This window comes from Peromyscus californicus, unplaced genomic scaffold, assembly GCF_007827085.1.
Source record: "Peromyscus californicus insignis strain IS unplaced genomic scaffold, ASM782708v3 Scaffold_4__1_contigs__length_199733344, whole genome shotgun sequence".
Classification (NCBI taxonomy): domain Eukaryota; kingdom Metazoa; phylum Chordata; class Mammalia; order Rodentia; family Cricetidae; genus Peromyscus; species Peromyscus californicus.
In genome coordinates this window covers 190,975,811-190,995,339 of record NW_026294562.1, presented here as the reverse complement: position 1 = coordinate 190,995,339, position 19,529 = coordinate 190,975,811, and the positions used below count along the sequence as shown (strand labels likewise).

The 19,529-nt window shown below is 35.7% G+C and overlaps 1 protein-coding gene across 1 annotated transcript in view; it reads left to right on the top strand.

Moving 5' to 3' along the window:
- Positions 1–260: 260 nt before the first annotated feature.
- LOC128125408 (vomeronasal type-2 receptor 116-like) overlaps positions 261–19,529 on the top strand; it is a 45,159-nt gene continuing 25,890 nt past the window's right edge. The window contains exon 1 of the mRNA XM_052762804.1: positions 261–457. Within this exon, the coding sequence (XP_052618764.1) occupies positions 261–457 (197 nt within the window). The remainder of the gene's footprint in view (positions 458–19,529) is intronic.

Here is a 19,529-nt window from a genome sequence, read left to right as displayed (position 1 = left end):
CATAAAACTACCTGAGGTCTCCTCATATATATTTATAAACCAAATTTAATGACATGGACATCAGCTGCAGAGCCCCAGGGAAGATACTGTCATAGATTCCTACAGAGGGGATGAATCATCTGGAAGAAAGGAATCATGAACACACAAGTAGACACTCCTACAGAAATAAAAGCAGGTTGGAATATACAGGTGCCCATATAATGTGCTGATCTTAACAGCACTTCACAATAAACACTGATCAGGCTTCAAGTTGGATAAAGATGTTCATTTTGATTTTTCTCTTCTTGCTCCTGAACATTCCACTTCTTGTGTCCAGTATCACCCATCCCAAGTGCTTTTGGAGAATGAAGCAGCATAATAACAAGGATGGAGATTTGTTGACAGGTTGTATCTTCTTCCTTTTAAGAGTGCAGTGGCCTGTGGGGAAAGATTATTTCAACCACATTCTGAATACACTGTAAGTTTCTTTCTTTCTATTTTCTATGTAAATGTAATCATGAATATTTCATGGTGGGGAAGAAGATAAGAATCAGAGATCGTTTTGAGTCTCTGTTCTGTTACCCAATCTGCAAACCAAGAAACAACCCCAGATTCTTTTAGAGATTCAATGCTCTTTTTCTACTTTTAATTTGTCCAGAGAGTGTTATTATTCACCAAGTTATCCTCCTACTTAACAGGCTGAAAGCTGAGTGAAGAAAGGGCTCTCTAATTTGTTCCATCACGTATAGCCCTCCTCTTGACAGTTTCCACAGCACAGTAGCTGGTGGTGTCTTACTGAAGGAAACCCCAATCTATTCAATGACTATCATTCTAAATGAGTGTAAGTAAATGACTGTCAAGTAGAGTCTGTGATGATCCTTTGATCACAATGTCACTCCTAATACTTGTGCTAGGACAACTAATATTTATGGTACTCCCAGCCCCAGAGAATTTTTCCATAGCTATTCAGTTAATCTGTCAGATGCTCTGCATGTGGTCACATTGTGACTTCTAAAGCTGCATCAAGAATAAAAGTAGGAGACCTGCCCACTGTGAACTTCATATGTATTCCTGTTTTCCCATTCTTCACCCATATACATGTATAACTATGGGTTGTTAATTTCAAAGTGTGGTTCTTCTGTCTCTCTTTAGAAGGAATGTGTAGACTGAAAACGACATGCTTGCATTCTTTGGAATGTAGGGTCAGTGATAGTGGTGATTACTTACTTTCTTTGTCCCTTGTCTGAGTGACAGCAGTGGCATGTGATACTTGGCCACACTTGAGAACAGTTACCTACTAGTCCATCTTTGCTATTACTTAAAAAACATGTGTCTCTTCTCCTTATGTCTAAGCTGTTTATTCTCTGACACTTATGTCACATTTAACTCATTGTTTCTCTTTCTGTAATTTTACTAGTTATAGCTGGCTGCATATTTTACCAATTTGGGCAATGTACACATTTTGATTTTGTGTACTGCGGATAGTTTTTTTAACGTAGCTCTTTAGTCCAGTAGTTTGCTCTAACAGTTCAAGTAATTGATGTTTCTTATTGTTTAGTGTGCAGGAGTTAGTGTTTGAGATTCATAAGTTACAATATCGAATTCCTGTTGAGTGTTACTGATAATTTCAATGACATTTTTCCATATAGTAATGAAGAATATAAGATGGTTTTTATTTAAAAATGCATAGATGCATATCTGTATTTGTACCTAAAGATACCACAGTGGTATGGTTTCTAAGTGAGAAACAGATTGTATTTAACTGTGAGTGAATCATTCTGAATAAAAGAGTATTTCTGAGTTTGAAGCTTATTGGTCAGATAATATGAAATGAGTTAGAAGACAAGAGTGCTATTCTTCTTCCATACCCACAAGTACAAAATGATATTGTTCTATGCTTACTAACTTTCTGACTATATTTTCAAAATTTGTAAATATTTCCCATACATTGCACACTTTATAATCTTCTAGTATACAAAAATGTAATGCTGACACAAATAAATCTCACTGCAATTTCCAGAAGTCCCTAGTTTTCAATACAATGCCTTTGTTGTGCATTTGTAAGTTAAAATGTATGTAAAATGTACTCTGTATGAGAAAATTTATGTTGGTTAGATATATCAAGTATGATTACATTGAACATACTTGTATAAACATAAAATAGGTGAACAGTACTGGAGTACATGCTCTTAATATCACCATTTGGGAAATGGAATTGGGGTATCCCTTTGCATTTGATGCCAGGCCAGTCTAAAGCCAATTGTCACTCAAAACCATGGAATACATTGCCTCTTTATGGCCTAATTGAGTAGTTGTCATATCCACACATACACAAATGCATATATTTAACAGACACACTCTGATATTTAAAATTATTATTTTAAATAAATAAATAAAACTTTAAAAAAAATTTGTGCCTGCAATAGATAAACAAGAAAGAAAAAAGAACAAGATAGGGTAGACATGAGGGAATATGTTAACTATATTACCAAATAATTATAATGAATTATAAGTACTTGAGCCAAATATTGTCCCAGAAAGACTACTGTGCATTAAACTGTCATGCTTTGAATGCCGCCCCAATTGAGGTTTTTTCATAAAAATTACCAGAAAGTTGGCTCATGCACCATATATATATTTCACACTTCAATAATTTCAAAATGAATTCACGATCAGGTTTTCCATTTTGTCAAAGACTGTGCCCTTGTATTTACCTGGTGAGCAAGCATGCAAAACCAGAGATGGATAGCCCTCTCTGTGGAAAATGCAGTCTCATCTTACTTATGTTAGATGCACTCTCATAAACTTTTAAAGATTTTTCAAGATTCCAGCTTCTCTGTCATTGCAATCTCACAACACAGTATACTTGTTTCAATCATAGTAGATGGTTGGGAATACCATGCAGTACAGAATAAACCTGACTACAAATGGTCATCTCTAGATTTCTGTCCCAAATAAACAGTGTTCCAGTTACAGAGCACCAACTGTAGACTATCAGTTGGTTCTGGCCTTGGCTAGTTCTGTTGTTGAAGTCAACAGGAACCCTGATCTTTTATAAAATATAACTCTTTTATTTCCCTACCAACAGGGGGTATAATACTGTGTCACAATTACACAATATTTTTTATGTTTTTTGAACAAAATTGTGAAACTCCCCCTAATTATGTCTCTAACAAAGACATCAGGTGTACAGTGGTGCTTACAGAACATTACTGGGCAGCATCTGTCATCATTGGAACATTCCTGGACCTCTACAAATCTCAGCAGGTGAGATTTATTTGGGGTGATTTTGCAGGAAACCCTGTATTCACTGGTAGATTTCCCAGATGCCAAGAAGAGTGTGAGGAGGAGACTGGCCTCACAGTCATGTCCAACTTTGTAGTTTAAGGGTACAATTCAGAGACTTGAGGGTGCTTCCACAGTTTCTTGTGTGAAACAGATTATGGAAAAAGTAACAAGTAAGAGGATTTTCTAGAATACTCACCAGAAGTGTGCTTGCATGTTTTTAGGAGTGCATGATACTCATGCTGCTTCCTGTGTCCTAGGTTGTTTAGCTTACCTATGGACCCTTCCATCCTATCCTGAACGATCATGATCACTTTCCCTGTCTGTATCAGATGCCTCCCAAAGACACAGTTCTAGGAAAGGCCATGATCTCTTTGATGCTTCACTTCAACTGGCCCTGGATTGGATTGTCCATCTTAGAAAATGATCAGACTACTTTATTTCTTTCACATTTGAGAACAGATATGAAAAAAATATTCTGTTTCACCTTTGTGATCATGATCCCAGGCAAGAAGTATTTTTACATGTCAAGAGCTGCTGTGTGTTGTAACCAAATCATAACATATCCATAAATGTAGTTGTCATTTATAGTGACACAAACAGTATTCAAGCTGTGAGCCTTAGAATGTTGGATCTCTAGGTATACAGAGAATATGGGCTACCACTGCACAGTGGGATGTCACTACAAGTAAGAGAAGATTCACACTTGACTCATCTCTTTTGACTCTAGCTTTAGCACACCACTATGCTGAGATTTCTGGTTTTAAAATTTAGTCAAGACATTGATCTATCTCAAATACTCAGATTATTACCTGGAAAGACTGGGTGGATTGATTTTAACTGTGAGGTCTTGGAATCTAATTGTCAGACACTGAAAAACTGCTCATCCAATGCCTTGTTGGAATGGCTAATGGTCAGGACTATTGACATGGCCTTTAGTTGTGGCAATGACACTGTATACAATGCTGTTCATGCTGTGTCCCTTGCCCTGCATGAGATGCTTCTTTAACAAGAAGATAATCAGCCAATGGACAACAGCAAAAAACCTGTTATTAACTGCATTAAGGTAGTGTTTCCTCTATTGGGTGATATTTGGTCTCATCAATGTCATTGTGCTTAAGAGTTTCTCAGATGTTCAAATCTAGTGTATTAAGAAATATTCACCAAATAGAAAGACAACTGAACATTTGTCTTTCTGAGGAAATAAATCAAAAGGGTACTCCAAGTCTCTACTGCAAAGCCAATTAAATGGAAGAAACAATTTATCCACGAAAATCAGTGATTATGTTACAAAGCACCCAAATATCATCAGCCTATCCTAATACTGAAAATATATCAGTCCTTAGTTATTAATGCTCTCCATGTTGAGAAGATGAGCCCTCATTTATTAATTCTCAAATATGTTGTCATCAGTGTAGGAGATGGTTTCCACAAGTGTCCTTAGCTGATTCTACCCCCACTCTAGGCTCTGGGGACCTCACTTAGATCTCTGAGAGTAATTATGCATGAAATTGTGCTGTGATTTAGTACAGTGCATACATGCATATTCATGTATATGAATGGATGCTTCTCACTGTATGGATGTATGTTAGTGTGTTCCTGTGTATCTGTGTATGTATCTGTATTGCTTTACATGTATGTGGGTTTGTGTCTACCTGTGTATCTGTATTTGTCAGTGTATGTGTCTGCATGTGCCTATGTGGGTATTTTGCATGTTTCTGTGTAGTGGTTGCACATACATATGTCTGTGTTGGTGTATATGGGTGTGTATGTGTGTGTCTATTGGTATGTCTTTGAATGTGGGCATAAATCTGTCTGTGTCAATGACTCTCAGTGTGGTTGTTGGTATCTGTGTATCTCCCCATGTGTGTATTTTTCTGAGAACATGCATGTTTTTGTGGGCCTGGGTATGTTTTGATTGTTTCTCTTTTTATGTGCCTATTTGGGTGTATATGTCTCTCTTTCTATATTTGACAGCACGTTTCTCTTTGTATCTTGACATGTATGGGAATGTGTGTAAATGAGTATATTACTGTATTATATATGTATCTTTGTATGGATGTGTGTAGTGTTAGCCATTCCAGATCAAGATACATATATAATACAGTAATATACTCATTTACACACATTCCCATACATGTCAAGATACAAAGAGAAACGTGCTGTCAAATATAGAAAGAGAGACATATACACCCAAATAGGCACATAGTTTGATCTGGAAGTTCCAACCCCATTGAGGCTTCTGTAACTGTCATACCTACAAGGCAGGCCGAGAGTGGACCCTGAAGACCTGAGATCTGGATGCGCCAGCTCGCTTGGTTCCTGGACCCTGGATGCTGGAGGTAGACAGAGCAGAGTTCTCCAGAGAACACCGCCGTACTGCGCTACACCTTTCCTGACCTAGTTATCTATCCCTTCACTTGTAAGTTACCCCACAAAATAAACCTCCCTTTTAACTACGTGGAGTGGCCTTAATAATTTCACCAATAGACGTGAGTATCTCTGTGTGTAGCAATGTGTGTGTGTGTGTGTGTGTGTGTGTGTGTGTGTGTGTGTGTGTATGTGTGTAGTTGTAACCTCGTGATCTAATTCAACAGAGTTACTGCTGTTACTTAATTTTCAAATATTATATTGAGTAGATATAGTGAGAATAGACGGCCTTGTCTTCTTCCTGATTTTAGTGGGGTTGCTTTGAGTTTCTTTCTGTTGACTAGGATGTTGGCTATAGGATGGTTATACATTGCCTGTATTATTTTGAGGTATGTTCCCTATATTCCTTCTTTCCCCAAGACTTTTATCATCAAAGGTTGTTGAATTTTGTCAAAGGCTATTTCAGCATCTAGTGAGATTTTCATGTGGTGTTTTTCTTTCAATTTGTTTATATGGTAGATTATACTGACTGATTTTCATATGTTGAGCCATCCCTCAAAATCTGGGATAAAGTCTATTTGGTCATGATGGATGATCTTATTGATGTGTTTTTGGATTCAGTTTACAATCATTTGATTGAGTATTTTACATCTATGTTCATAAGGCGAATTTGCAATTTTCTTTCATTGTGGGATTATTTGTGGTTTGTGTATCAGATGATTGTGGCTTCATAAAGTGAAGAGGGCAATCATTCTTCTGTTTATATTTTGTGGAATAATCTGAAGAAAACTGATGTTAGGTCTTACTGGAATATCTGGTAGAAGTCTATCCTAAAGCCATCTGGCTCTGGGATTTATTTGTTTTGGAGACTGTGAAATTTCCTTAGGGGTTGTAGGTGCATTTCAATTGTTTGATCTTGATTTAACTTGGTAAGATGTATCTATTGAGAAAATTATGCAATTCTTTTAGTTTTTCCAATTTTTTTTATTTTGCAATACAATTCAGTTCTACATATCAGCCATGGATTCCCTTGTTCCCCCCCTCCCACCCCCCTCACTTTCCCCCCAGCCCACCCCCCATACCCACCCCCTCCAGGGCAAAGCCTCCCCCGAGGACTGAGATCAACCTGGTAGACTCAGTCCAGGCAGGTCCAGTTCCCTCCTCCCAGGCCAAGCCAAGCGACCCTGCATAGGCCCCAGGTTTCAAACAGCCAACTTATGCAATGAGCTCAGGACCTGGTCCCACTGCCTGGATGCCTCCCAAACAGATCAAGCCAATCAACTGTCTCACTCATTCAGAGTGTCTGATCCAGTTGGGGACCCCTCAACCTTTGGTTCATAGTTCATGTGTTTCTATTCATTCACAGACCTGGAAAGAATAATACTCAACTTCATATGGAAAAATAAAAAACCCAGGATAGCCAAAAGAATCCTGTACAATAGCACAACCTTTGGAGGCATCACGATCCCTGACTTCTAGCTCAACTATAGAGCTATAGTAATAAAAACAGCTTGGTACTGGCATAAAAACCGACATGTGGACCAATGGAATCGAATTGAAGACATTAATCCACACACCTATGAACATATAATTTTTGACAAAGAAGCCAAAAGTGCACAATGGAAAAAAGAAAGCGTCTTCAACAAATGGTGCTCGCATAACTGGATATCAACATGTAGAAGGCAGCAAATAGATCCATATCTATCACCGTGCACAAAACTTAAGTGCAAGTGGATCAAGGACCTCAACTTAAATCCAGCTACTCTGAACCTGCTAGAAGAGAAAGTAGGAAGTAGTCTTGAACACATTGGCATAGGAGATCACTTCCAAAATATAATGCCATCCAACTAAGACTCCTCAATGTCAAGGACAGACATTACCTCAGGGTAAAAGTTTGGAAAAAGATAGTCTTAGAAAATGAACCTAAGCTGGGCGGTGGTGGCGCACGCCTTTAATCCCAGCACTCGGGAGGCAGAGCTGGGCGGATCTCTGTGAGTTCGAGGCCAGCCTGGGCTACCAAGTGAGTTTCAGGACAGGCGCAAAGCTACACAGTGAAACCCTGTCTCGAAAAACCAAAAAAAAAAAAAAAAAAAAAAAAGAAAATGAACCTAAAAAACAAGTTTATGTATTCACTTCAATATATAAAAAATAGTATTCAAGCTGGGCGGTGGTGGCACATGCCTTTAATCCCAGCACTTGGGAGGCAGAGGCAGGCGGATCTTTGTGAATTCGAGGCCAGCCTGGTTTCCAAAGCAAGTTCCAGGAAAGGCACAAAGCTACACAGAGAAACCCTGTCTTGAAAAACCAAAAAAAAAAAAATAGTATTCAAATCAGAACTAATCTGGAGATATAGAGGAGGACACTATATATTCATCAGAGTAAATACCCATGAAGATGCCATTTCAATTTTTAACATATATGCCCCCTAAACAAGTGTATTCAAGTTTGCAAAATAATTACTACTATAGTTTCACATATTGACCCTCACATACTTACAATGGGACACTTCATTACCCCACTTTCAACAGTGACCAGGTCAGCCACATGAAAAATAAAAAGAGAAATACTGGAGCTAGCAAACTTTGTAAACCAAATAGACATAACAGATATTTACAGAACATTTCACACAAACAAAAAAGAATATACATTTTGCACCTCAGAGATCTTTCTTCAAAATTGACCATATACTTAGACATATATCAAGTCATAGCATTTACAAGAAAATTAAAAGAAAACTCACTGCATACTGTCAGATCATCATGGATTAAAGCTGGATATAAAAACAATAGCACCAACAGCAGGAAGCTTTCCATATCATGGAAACTGAAAAATTCTCCAACGAGTGAAAAATGGATCAAAACAGAAATGAAGAAATTTAAGACATTCCAGCATTCAATGAAGCTGAACACACAGCATAACCGAACATATTGGACATAATGATGGACTTTGTAAGAGGCAAGTTTATGTCACTCTGTGCCGACCTAAAAAAAGATGTGTTTTCATATTAGTTATTTAACAACACACTAGAAAGCTCTAGAACAAAAGGAAATAATGACACCAAAGTGAAGTAGACAGGAAGTCATAATCAAACTGAGAGAAAATCAATAAAATATAATCAAAGGGAGTAATACAAAAAGAATCAACGACAGAAAGAGAGAAATCAATATGGTCAATAAATATTCAAAATTATGTAAAATGTGGAGAGTGTATTTTCAAATTAACAAAATCAGAAATGTAAGTAATGTAAGTAAAAATTGTAAGAGGGGGCTTAACAACAGACAATGAGAAAATCCAGATAATCATATGGACATTCTTTAAAAATCTGTACCCCACCAAAGAGAAAATTCAAAATAAGTGGATAATTTCCTCAGTCCATTCATATAAACAATTTACACAGGACTTAAAGAACTAGTGAAATAGAAGCATACATTAATATTCTCATAATGATAAAAGGGCAGAGCCAAATAACTTTAGTAGAGAATTCTTCCAAATTTTAAAATGAGTTAATGCCAATACTCCTAAATTATCCCCAAAACAGAGAAGAAGGAACATTACTCAATTTACCTTATGAGGACACCATCACAGTAATAGTCAAATCACATTAAGACATAACAACCAAAATGAATTACATTCTAATTTACCTTATGAACATTGATACAAAAATATGATACCAAGTCTAAGAACAAATAAAAATTATTTACTATTATTTTTAGTAGGCTTCTTCCCTGAGCTTCCAGGGTGTTTCAATATATGAAAATCAATAAGTGTATTCCACAAAACTAAAAAAAAAAGAACAACAGAGGACCATTGAATCAGCTGCAGGAAAGACCTGTGACAAAATTCAATACCCCTTTATGATAAAAGTCATGGAAAAATTAGGGATGCAAGAGACATACCTCTACATAGTGGTGGTAGTTTACAGCAAGCCTATAGCCTCCACTAATTTAAATGGAAAGAAACTAAAATAATTCCCACTAAAATCAGAAAGACGACCAAGTTGTCCACTCCCTACATGTTAATTCAAAATAGTATTTGAAGTCTTACCTAGAACCACTAGAAAACTGGATGAGATTGGGGGAAAAATTCAAAATGAAGAATTAAAGTAATTATTTGCTAATGTTATGAAACAATAACAAATGACCTTGGAAATTCCACTGGGGAACTCCTACATCAGACAAACACTTATAGTAAATTAGAAAGAGACATAAATTACTCACAACAATCAGTAGCCTTTGTATACACAAATGCCAAATGGTTTAAGAAAGAAATCAGGGAAACAATAACTATCACAATAGCTGAAAAAAACCCATAAAATTTCTTGGAGTAACCCTCACCAAGCAAGTGAAAGACTTGTATCATAAAAGCTTCAAGTCTTTGAAATAAGAAATTGAAGAAGGAATCAAAATTTAAAAAGTACTCACATCATCATGAATCAAAAGGTTTAACATAGGAAAAATGACAGCTTACGGAAAGCAATCAACTCATTCAATTCAATGCCCATCAATATTTTGACACAACTGTTTCCAGATCTAAAGAGGAAAATTGAGATTTTATTGAAAATACAGAAAACTCAAGATAGCTAAAATAGTTCTTTAAAACAAATCATGAAGTCAGAAATACCAACAGAAATAAAGACAGCATCCTCAACAAATAGTGCTGATCAACCTGGGTATTTGTACGTAGAAGAATGAATAGTGATTCATCTTCAACAACCTTCACAAAGTCTAAGACGAATGAATTAAAACTTCAAAATAAAACCAGATACAATAAACCTGATAGAGGAGAAAGTAGGGTATAGCCTTGAACTCACTAACACAGGAGATGAGTTTTGAAACAGAATAATGATATGACAGGCACTAAGATTAACAATTCATAAATGTAACATTAGGAAAATAAAAGCATCTCTGAGGTAAATAACTTTGTTATTCAGACAAAACAGTAGCTTACAGAATGGGGAAAAGGTTGTATCAACTCCACATCTGACAGAAGCTAGTGTCCAAAGTGTAGAAAGAAGCCTACAAAAATTCCCAGGTAACCAACAGGCCATGCCTGCCAGAAATCAAGGTAGAATACCTGCAGTCCTTATTTTTCTCCTTGTTTGCCCCAGATCCAAACCCCAAATTCTGGTCATAAGCTTTGCAACAGATCTCCTGTGGCAGACTTCACAGCCACACTGTTTTCATTTCTTGTGAATCCCACAGATCTTCCCTTTCTAACATTCCTTTTACAACTCATTGCTGTATGAGAGCACCCAAATACAGCAGGCAAATATTGGTTAACCAAAGTCCACACCTCCCCAAATATCAGCAAGGTTTCCCATAAATCTTTTTCCTCCAATATTTCCTCCATATCCAATCACCCAGTCTCAGCATAAAGGTCTCCAGTAGAACATCCCCAGGAGCCTGCTCACTGACCTTCTGCTTCTGCCAACTATTCAAGCCACAGATCTTTCACCTATAATCTCTGTAACCCCACTTGTTGCTTTTTTTTTTTATCAGACTCCACCCTCATGTGGCATCCCTGGTTAACCCAAAGGCTGCTTCTCCCAGGGCAAGTAGGCTGAAAGCAGACTCATAACTCTCCTACTGCTGCTGAGATCCAATCACCCAGGACTTGTTCCTGCAATGGAGCTGAAAACTTGCTTTGGTCTCTATTTCCTTTTGGACCTCAACCTCAACACATCACAAAGGCTTTCTCCTCCAACTTTCTTTTCATCAACTTATCCCAGTATTCTGGCCTCCAACACAAGCAGGCATTCCATGGGAACACACAGGCCTAGAATACCAGAAAAACAAGCAAGGCTCTGTCAACTTTCTCTGTAAAATCATGGGCAGAAAAAGAAACCAAGGAACAAAACACTCACCTAAGAAGACAAAATCCAGGAATTGGTACCCATATCCAAAATACATCCAACCATGATGCCCAGAAGCTAGAATAAAAAAACAGTCTATAAAGGCAAAGGAGATATATATATCCAGACAAGTTTTCCTACCACAATAGGTTCAAAATTTTACAACAAAGCTGAAGCACAGGAAAAGGCCCTTAAAACAAACCACATATAGTTGGTACAGATCTATAAGGAAGGAATGAATAAACACCACAGAGAAGCCCAGGAAAACACACAGAAGTAATTGGAGGAAATGAAGAAATCAAATAATCAAATCAAGAATATACATATAAACAGTTGAAGGAAAATAATAAAACTGTTAAAGATCTGAAAATGAAAATAGAAATAATAAAAACTGCATTGAGACAATTTTGGAAATAAAAAACTTAGGAATTTGAATGGGAAATACAGATTCATGGTTCTCCCATAGAAAGAGATAATGAAAATAGAATCTTAGGCAATGAAGACATGGTAGAAGCAATGGAAATATTGGTCAAAGAAATATTATATCTTAAAAAGACTACAGACTTAAATATTGAGTAAATCTGGGACACTATAAAAAGAAAAGTCCAAAAGCAAAACACATGATAAGAGGCCCAAAAAAGTATTTCCCACAAAATCATAGAAGTAATTTTTAACCTACAATAGGATATGACGATAAAGTACAAGAAGCATATAGAAAATAAATAGATTGAGCCAGAAGAGAGACTTCCTTAAGCATATAATAACAAAAAACAAACATACAAAACTAAGAAAGCATATTAAATGCAAGACGGAAAAGACCAAGTAAAATATAAATGCAGTGCTGACTTGAAAGTGAGACTCCAAAAGTCAGAAAGGCCTAGACTGAAATGTGGTAGAGTCTAAGAGACCAGAGTTGGCAGGTAGGCTACTATATTTGCTATACTAAATAGCAAAGAATTCAATCACTATAGATGGAGAAAATAATATATTCCATGATACAGTCAAATATACATAGTATTTATCTACAATTCCAGGGCTATAGAAGTTACTAGACGGAAACCACAAAGCAAAGGAAGTTAACTCCATCCATGAAAGCACAAGGCATAAACAATCTCAGCCTAGCCAATAAAATATGCGACACACACACACACACACACACACACATACACACAAACAGACACACACACACAGACACCAACAAAATAACAGGAATCAAAAACAATTGGCCGTTGATATCTCTCACTATCAATGGTCTCAATTCACTAATAAAAATAAACAGACTAACAGAATGGATGGGAAAACAGGATTCATCTGTTTGTTGCACACAAGAAATAAACATCAACATCAAGGATAGGCATTACCTCAGGATAAATGATTGAATAAGATATTTCAAATAAATGCACCTAAGAATCCAGGGTGTGTATACATTTTAATACTTGACAAAAAAAGTCTTCAAAATGAGTAAAAAGTGTTAGGAAGGCCATTGCATATTCATCAAAGGAAAAATCCACAGATATAATGTTTCAATTCTTAACATTTATGCCCCCAAGGTCACCCAAGTTTGTAAAAGAAAAACCAATACTGCTTAAATTATATATTGAACACACACACATTGATAGTGGGAGTATTAATTATCAATTCTTACCAATAGACACATCATCCAGACAAAAATTTAATGGAAAAATACTGGAACTAACAAATGTAAATTAAATAGTCTTAACTGATATTTACAAAACATTTCACTGAAACACAAAAGAATATGCCTTCTTCTCTGTGTATCATGGTACTTTCTCCAAAATTACATTCTCAGAAAGAAAGAAAGTCTCAATAGGTACAGGAAAATTAAAATAATTTCCTGCATCATATCAGGACCATCATAAATTAAAGCAAGATATAAACAACAACAACAACAACAACAACAGAAATCTTACAAATTCATGGAAACTGAACACATTTTAATGAATGAAAAGTAGGTTGGGACAGAAATAAAGAAAAATTAAAGACATCCTAGACTTCAGTGAAAATTAATACACTGTATACTCAAAATTGTGGGACTAAAGAAAAAGTGGTGCTAAGAGGAAAGTTCACAGTACTAAGTGCCTACATAAAATTACTGGAGAGATATCACACTAACAACTCTACAGCATACTTGAAAGTTTCTTGCAAAAAAAGGAATAATGTCACCCCTGAGGAGTAGGGATATATAATCAAATTTATGTTTGAAATCAATAAAATAGAAACAAGTGAAGTAAGGTAAAGAGCTGATTATTGGGAAAGTTAGCAAGATAAACAAATCTTTATCTGTACTAACTAAAAGAAACAGAGGGAATATCCAGAATAAAAACTAAATGAGAAATGAGAGGGGTGCAAACACAGACACCAAGGATAGCCAGAGAATCATAAGAACATACTTTTACAACATATACTCCACCAAACTGGAAAATCTAAAACAAATGGGTAATTTTCTTGATAGGTCTTCCTACCAAATTAACTCAATATCAGATATACAATTTAAATAGACCTGTTCCCCTAGTGAAATAGAAGCAGTTATATTGTAACTCTCCCAAAGGGAGGGGGAAGCCCACACTCATATGGTTTTAGTGCAGAATTTAAATAGACTTTCAAAGATGAGTTAACCCCAAATCTTTTCAAATAATTCTATAATACAGAAACAAAATGAAATTGTCTAATTCATATTATGAGATAGACTTACCCTGACAACCAAACCACAGGTGAGCCCATTAAAGAAAGAATAGTAGAACAATTTCCCTGGTGAACATCAATGCAAAAATATTCAATAAAATACTTGTAAGCCTAGTCTAATATCTCATCAAAATGATTATCCCAGAGATGCAGGAATGGTTCAATAGGTGGAAATCAATTAGGGTATCAAACATATAAACAAAATGAAAAAAAGAAAGAACAGACAGTCATTTCATTAGATGACAAAATCCAAGACTACTTCATCACAAAAGTCCTGAATAGAGTAGGGATGTAAGGGACTTAACTCAACATGATGAATTCAGTTTAGGGTAAGTAAATGGCCAAAATTAAAAATTGTCAAGCAGACTTCTTCATAACTGGTATTTTTTACTTCTGTTTTTTAATTACATAAAACAACATGAGTGTGAAAGTACATTCAAAGGTTTAAGCTGTAAAAATGTATAACTATAATTCAGACAGGAGTCCAACTTCACAGTGAGAATGAATAGCTAAAACATGACCAAATAAATTAATGAGCATGTAGGAGTTGTGGGAATTCCCATCATTGTTTTTAGTGTGAGTAGAAACTAAGGTCCCCATTGTGATAAACACATACGTTTAATTCAGTCAGTAAATGCAGCAGTACCTTAAGGTCCATCCAGAATCCCTATGGGACTTTCTGGAAGTAGATAATTCAGAATAGCACATAGACATTTTCTGCTCATGTTTATTTCAGCATTATTCAGAATTTCCAATATATGGAATCAACCTTGATGCTCCTCAACAGAAGAGGAAATGAAGAAAAGACTTCATATAAAATTTTTGTTTTTATTTCATATAAACAAAGATTCATTATTGCTATTTATTCTTCATTTTTAGAATTTCAAAAGTTTCATTTCACTAATTACCACAATTAAATATACACAGTGATTTCTTTATTTGTTTTCAGGAGAGGGTTTCTTTGTGTAACAGTCCTGCCTGTCCTTCAATGCACTCTGTAGAATAGGTTGTCCTAGATCTCACAGAGATCCACCTTCTTCTACCTCCAGAGTGCTGGGATTCAAAACATGTACCAGTACCATCTGGCCAAGTGATTTTTAGCTATACCATAAACATTGGTTTTAGAAAAGTCTAAATAAATATCTTGTATCAATTTATAAATGACTGAAACCAGTGATGAAATTAAACAAATATGATTACTGGGTACAGAATGCTCTTAGGCATATTCAAATTCAGATGAAAGCCTCACAGGATTTATATACAAATAATGGAGTCAAACCCAACCTTTAAGAAGCAAATGATGTCAATAGCAGGAATTGGGGATGGAGTAGAATGTCATATTAGCTAAAGAGACAGACTCTGGAAATTCAGATTTTTCACAGATGTTAGATTTCACTGTGTGTGTGTGTTTCTGAGTGCACATGCATATATATATGCACATGCATAAATATATATATATATGTGTATATATATATTTATATTTAAATGAAGAAAGTAGGAGAATCATTATTTGAGAAGAGAAGACCTGAAGGAATTGGGACTGGTATACCATGTGAAGTCACCATGGAGAAAACATCATCATTTCTCATAAATTGAACAAGCACACAAACATCATAAAGTGAAAATGAAGATATTTGAACTAAGAAATTAAATCAGTAGTTATATAAGTGTAATAATTGGGTGAAAGAGCATAAAATACCATCAACAGACATGTTAACTGCCATAATAAAACCACCTATACTGCATGTTAATTAAAAATAATTATTATACTAAAAACAAAGCTGGATACCATCTTGAGTCTGGATCACTGGAATTTGCATTTGCACTGTCTGAGAAACATGAATTTTTTCTATCTCATACAAAAGAATCTTCCTTTCACATTCCCCTATATCTACATCTTAGGCTCCTGCATATCTCATCACAGGACCAGAGGTCATGTACATTTTAAATGTTTCTTTTTAAATGTACCGTCAAATGTAGAGGAGAACAGTAGTCCTGTGTGCCCCATCTCAAATACTAAACAAGACATATCACCATGCATAGAAAGATTTTCCCCACATATTCCTAATTTCTCGGATGTCCATATCCACTGAAAGAGGCTCATCAGAACATTCTCGCATTGGCATATCATAACTCAAAGCAAAGACTTGCCAAATATATCCTACTTTCTCTGCTATAAAAATCATTCCATACTCATTGGAACACTCTCACACTGGCAGTACATGTTCTAGAATGAAAACCAAGTAGATGACTAGGAAAATGGTATAAGAAGGCCATATCACAGTTTCTATTTGCTTCTGTGATATTCAAAAAAAGTCTTCTTTGCAGCCACTATTGGATTGTAAATTGAGCAAAAAATGTAGGAAATGTAGATAAACCAGAAGAAATGCATCATCACAATGTATTGATCTGTGTGAATCTGAGGATCATGGAGGAAAATCATGTTTAAAAATCAAATATTCAGCTTGTCTTTTCATTAATAATGATTGGTTGGGAGGAGGAGAAGTGATATATCTTATATAGTATATGAAATGAAGAACAGTGGTCTGGTATTCTCTCGGGATCTTGTTGAATATTTAAAAATCAACATTTAGCATGTAAATGAACTGTGGTTCTATTAGGAGCTGGATTGTTTTGGAAAAGCAGAATTCAGGACATTTCTGGATGTGCCCTGATTACTGGATCTCAAGACAATGGAAGCACAGGATTTGGAAAATATTCTGTACCTGTCATTGTTGTAGCATGAGTAGAAATGTTGTAGATGAGTGGAAATAAATATACCTGAACTCTCCTCCTATATATGTATCAAGCAAATATAACCACATGGACTGCAGATATCAGATGCAGAGCCACAGAGTAGAGAGTGTCAGAGATTGCTCATGGGGTGAAGAAACACTAGCAAAACCAAAAAGAATCATGAATGCACAAGTATCTCTTCTTAGTCCACAGAAATAAAAGCAGATTGCAATACATGGCTGTCCTTTTGATGAGCTTATCTGCACGGCATGTCACAATTAATACTGCTCAGCCATATAGCTGGACAAATATATTCACTTTGACTTTCCTCTTCTTGTTTGTGAGCATTCCATTTCTTGTGTTCAGTTTCATTCTTCCCAGATGCTCCTGGAGAAGAAAGCAGAATGAAGACAAGGATGAAGACTTGGTAACAGGTTGCATCTTTTCCCTTGCAGCAGTACAGTGGCCAGAGGAAAAAGAGTATTTCAACAACATTTTGAATATACATAAGTTCCTTTGTATGTTTTATGAAATATCATGAATATTTCATGAGGGCTAGAGGAAGAGGATCAGCACAAAGCTTTGAATCTTCTCCCCCATTTTCCCAACCTGCACATCAACAAACACCCAAAATTATTTTACAGACTCAATGCTATTTTTCTAATTTTAATTTGTCCAGAGAGTGTTGTGTTTTTCTCCCAGTTACAACTTTAACTTACAAGGCTGGAACCTGAGTTAAGAAAGGACTCTACCTTGTTCCATCACATATAGCCCTCCTCTTTACAGTTTCTATAGCACAGGAGCAGGTGATGACTAATCAAATGAAACCACATTCTATATCAATTAGTGTTATCCTAAGTGGGTATAAGTAATAGTCATAGAGTAGAGTCAGCTGATGGTCCTTTCATTAGTGTGTAGGTCTTAATGCATTTGCTAGGACAAATGATATTTGTGGCATACCTAGTCTCAGAGAGTTTTCACATAGATATGCAGTTACTATTTTAGATGCTCTCCATGTGATCATGCTATGACTTCCAAAGATCCTTCAAAAGTAGAAGTAGGAGAACTGACCCTTGTGAACATCTTAAGTGTTCCTGTTTCTCCACACTTCACTTACATACATTCATAACCACTGGCCTTTAATTTCAAAGTCCAGTTCTTTACTCTCTCTTTAGTAAAGGAGGAATGTGTGGACTGTATATGACAGGTTTGCATTCTTTGAAAAGTGAGGCTGTCACTTTCCTTGTCACTTTCCTGAATGACAGCTGTGGCATGGGATACTTGGCAATAGATGAGAACAGGGTTAGAGAAGGTACCCACTAGCTCATCTTTGCCATTATTTAAGAACCCTGTGTCTTCTCTCTTTGTATCTGAGTTTTTTATTCTCTGACATTTATATCCCAATTACCTCTTATGTTTGCTTTCAGTAATTCTACTAATTATAGCTGTATATTTTGCTAAACTGTGAAAAATACATATTTCCTTTTGTGGATTGTTGATAGCTATTTTCATACAGAGTCCTTTAGTCCACTGGGCCACTCTAACCGCTTTTTTATTAGAAAAAAACCTAATAAACATTTTTCTTACATTTTTACTTCATAGTGTAAAATGTACACTCTATTTTAAAATGATGTTATACTGGCATATATCAATTTTAGTAGAATGGCAGTTCTATGTTAATGTAACTGGAAATGTAGTGAAAAGATGTTTTCTAGAAGAAAAATTATGTTGACCAGTTATACCAAGTATGAATATATAAGACACTTGTGTAAACATAAAATAGATGAACCGCAGTGGGGAGATAGTATATGCCCTTAATCTCTACCCTCTGGTCCTTGAGTATGTATATCTCTACACATTTGAGGCCATTCTACACTACAGCAAAGTATCATTCAAAACCGTGTCATCCTTTCCCTATTTATGGCCTATGTAAGCATTAATCCTGTCCATACACACAGATGAATCCTGATATATATCTTAGACAAATATAACTCTTGTAATTAAATTTATTTAGAAATAAATCTTTAAAAATATTTTATGCCTTCATTAGATAAACCAGAAAGAACAAAAAACAAGATGAAGGTGTATGTGATGGTTTATATTAACTATATTTTCTATTGATTATAAAAAAAATGTAAGGACAAGAGCCAAATGTTTCCTAGACTATTGTGTGCTCATCAGATATTATTTGACTGCCTTAGCCAATTCAGTAAATTTCGTAACAAAATGCCATAGACTCTTTGGTTCACATATCACATGGATTTTTCATATTGCTTGATAATTCCAAAATGAAGACATAATCAGCTTTGCTGTTTGGTTAAAGCTTGTTCTATTAACTTTATCTTCTGAGTAAAAACTCTAAAAATAAAAATAGATACTACTCCATGTGGAAGGTGCAAATGGCTCATTTTATTTATGGGAGGCACACTCTCATGAACTGTTAAAGCATTTGTAAGCTTCCAACTGTAGACCAATTTATAACTGGTCTTATTAAACAAAAAAACACAGAGCCAAACATAGGGATATGTCTTAGATATCTACCTCTTATATATCCTCTTTTTGTGAAAACAAAAACCTTAAATCTAATCTCCTTTCTTCAGCCCTT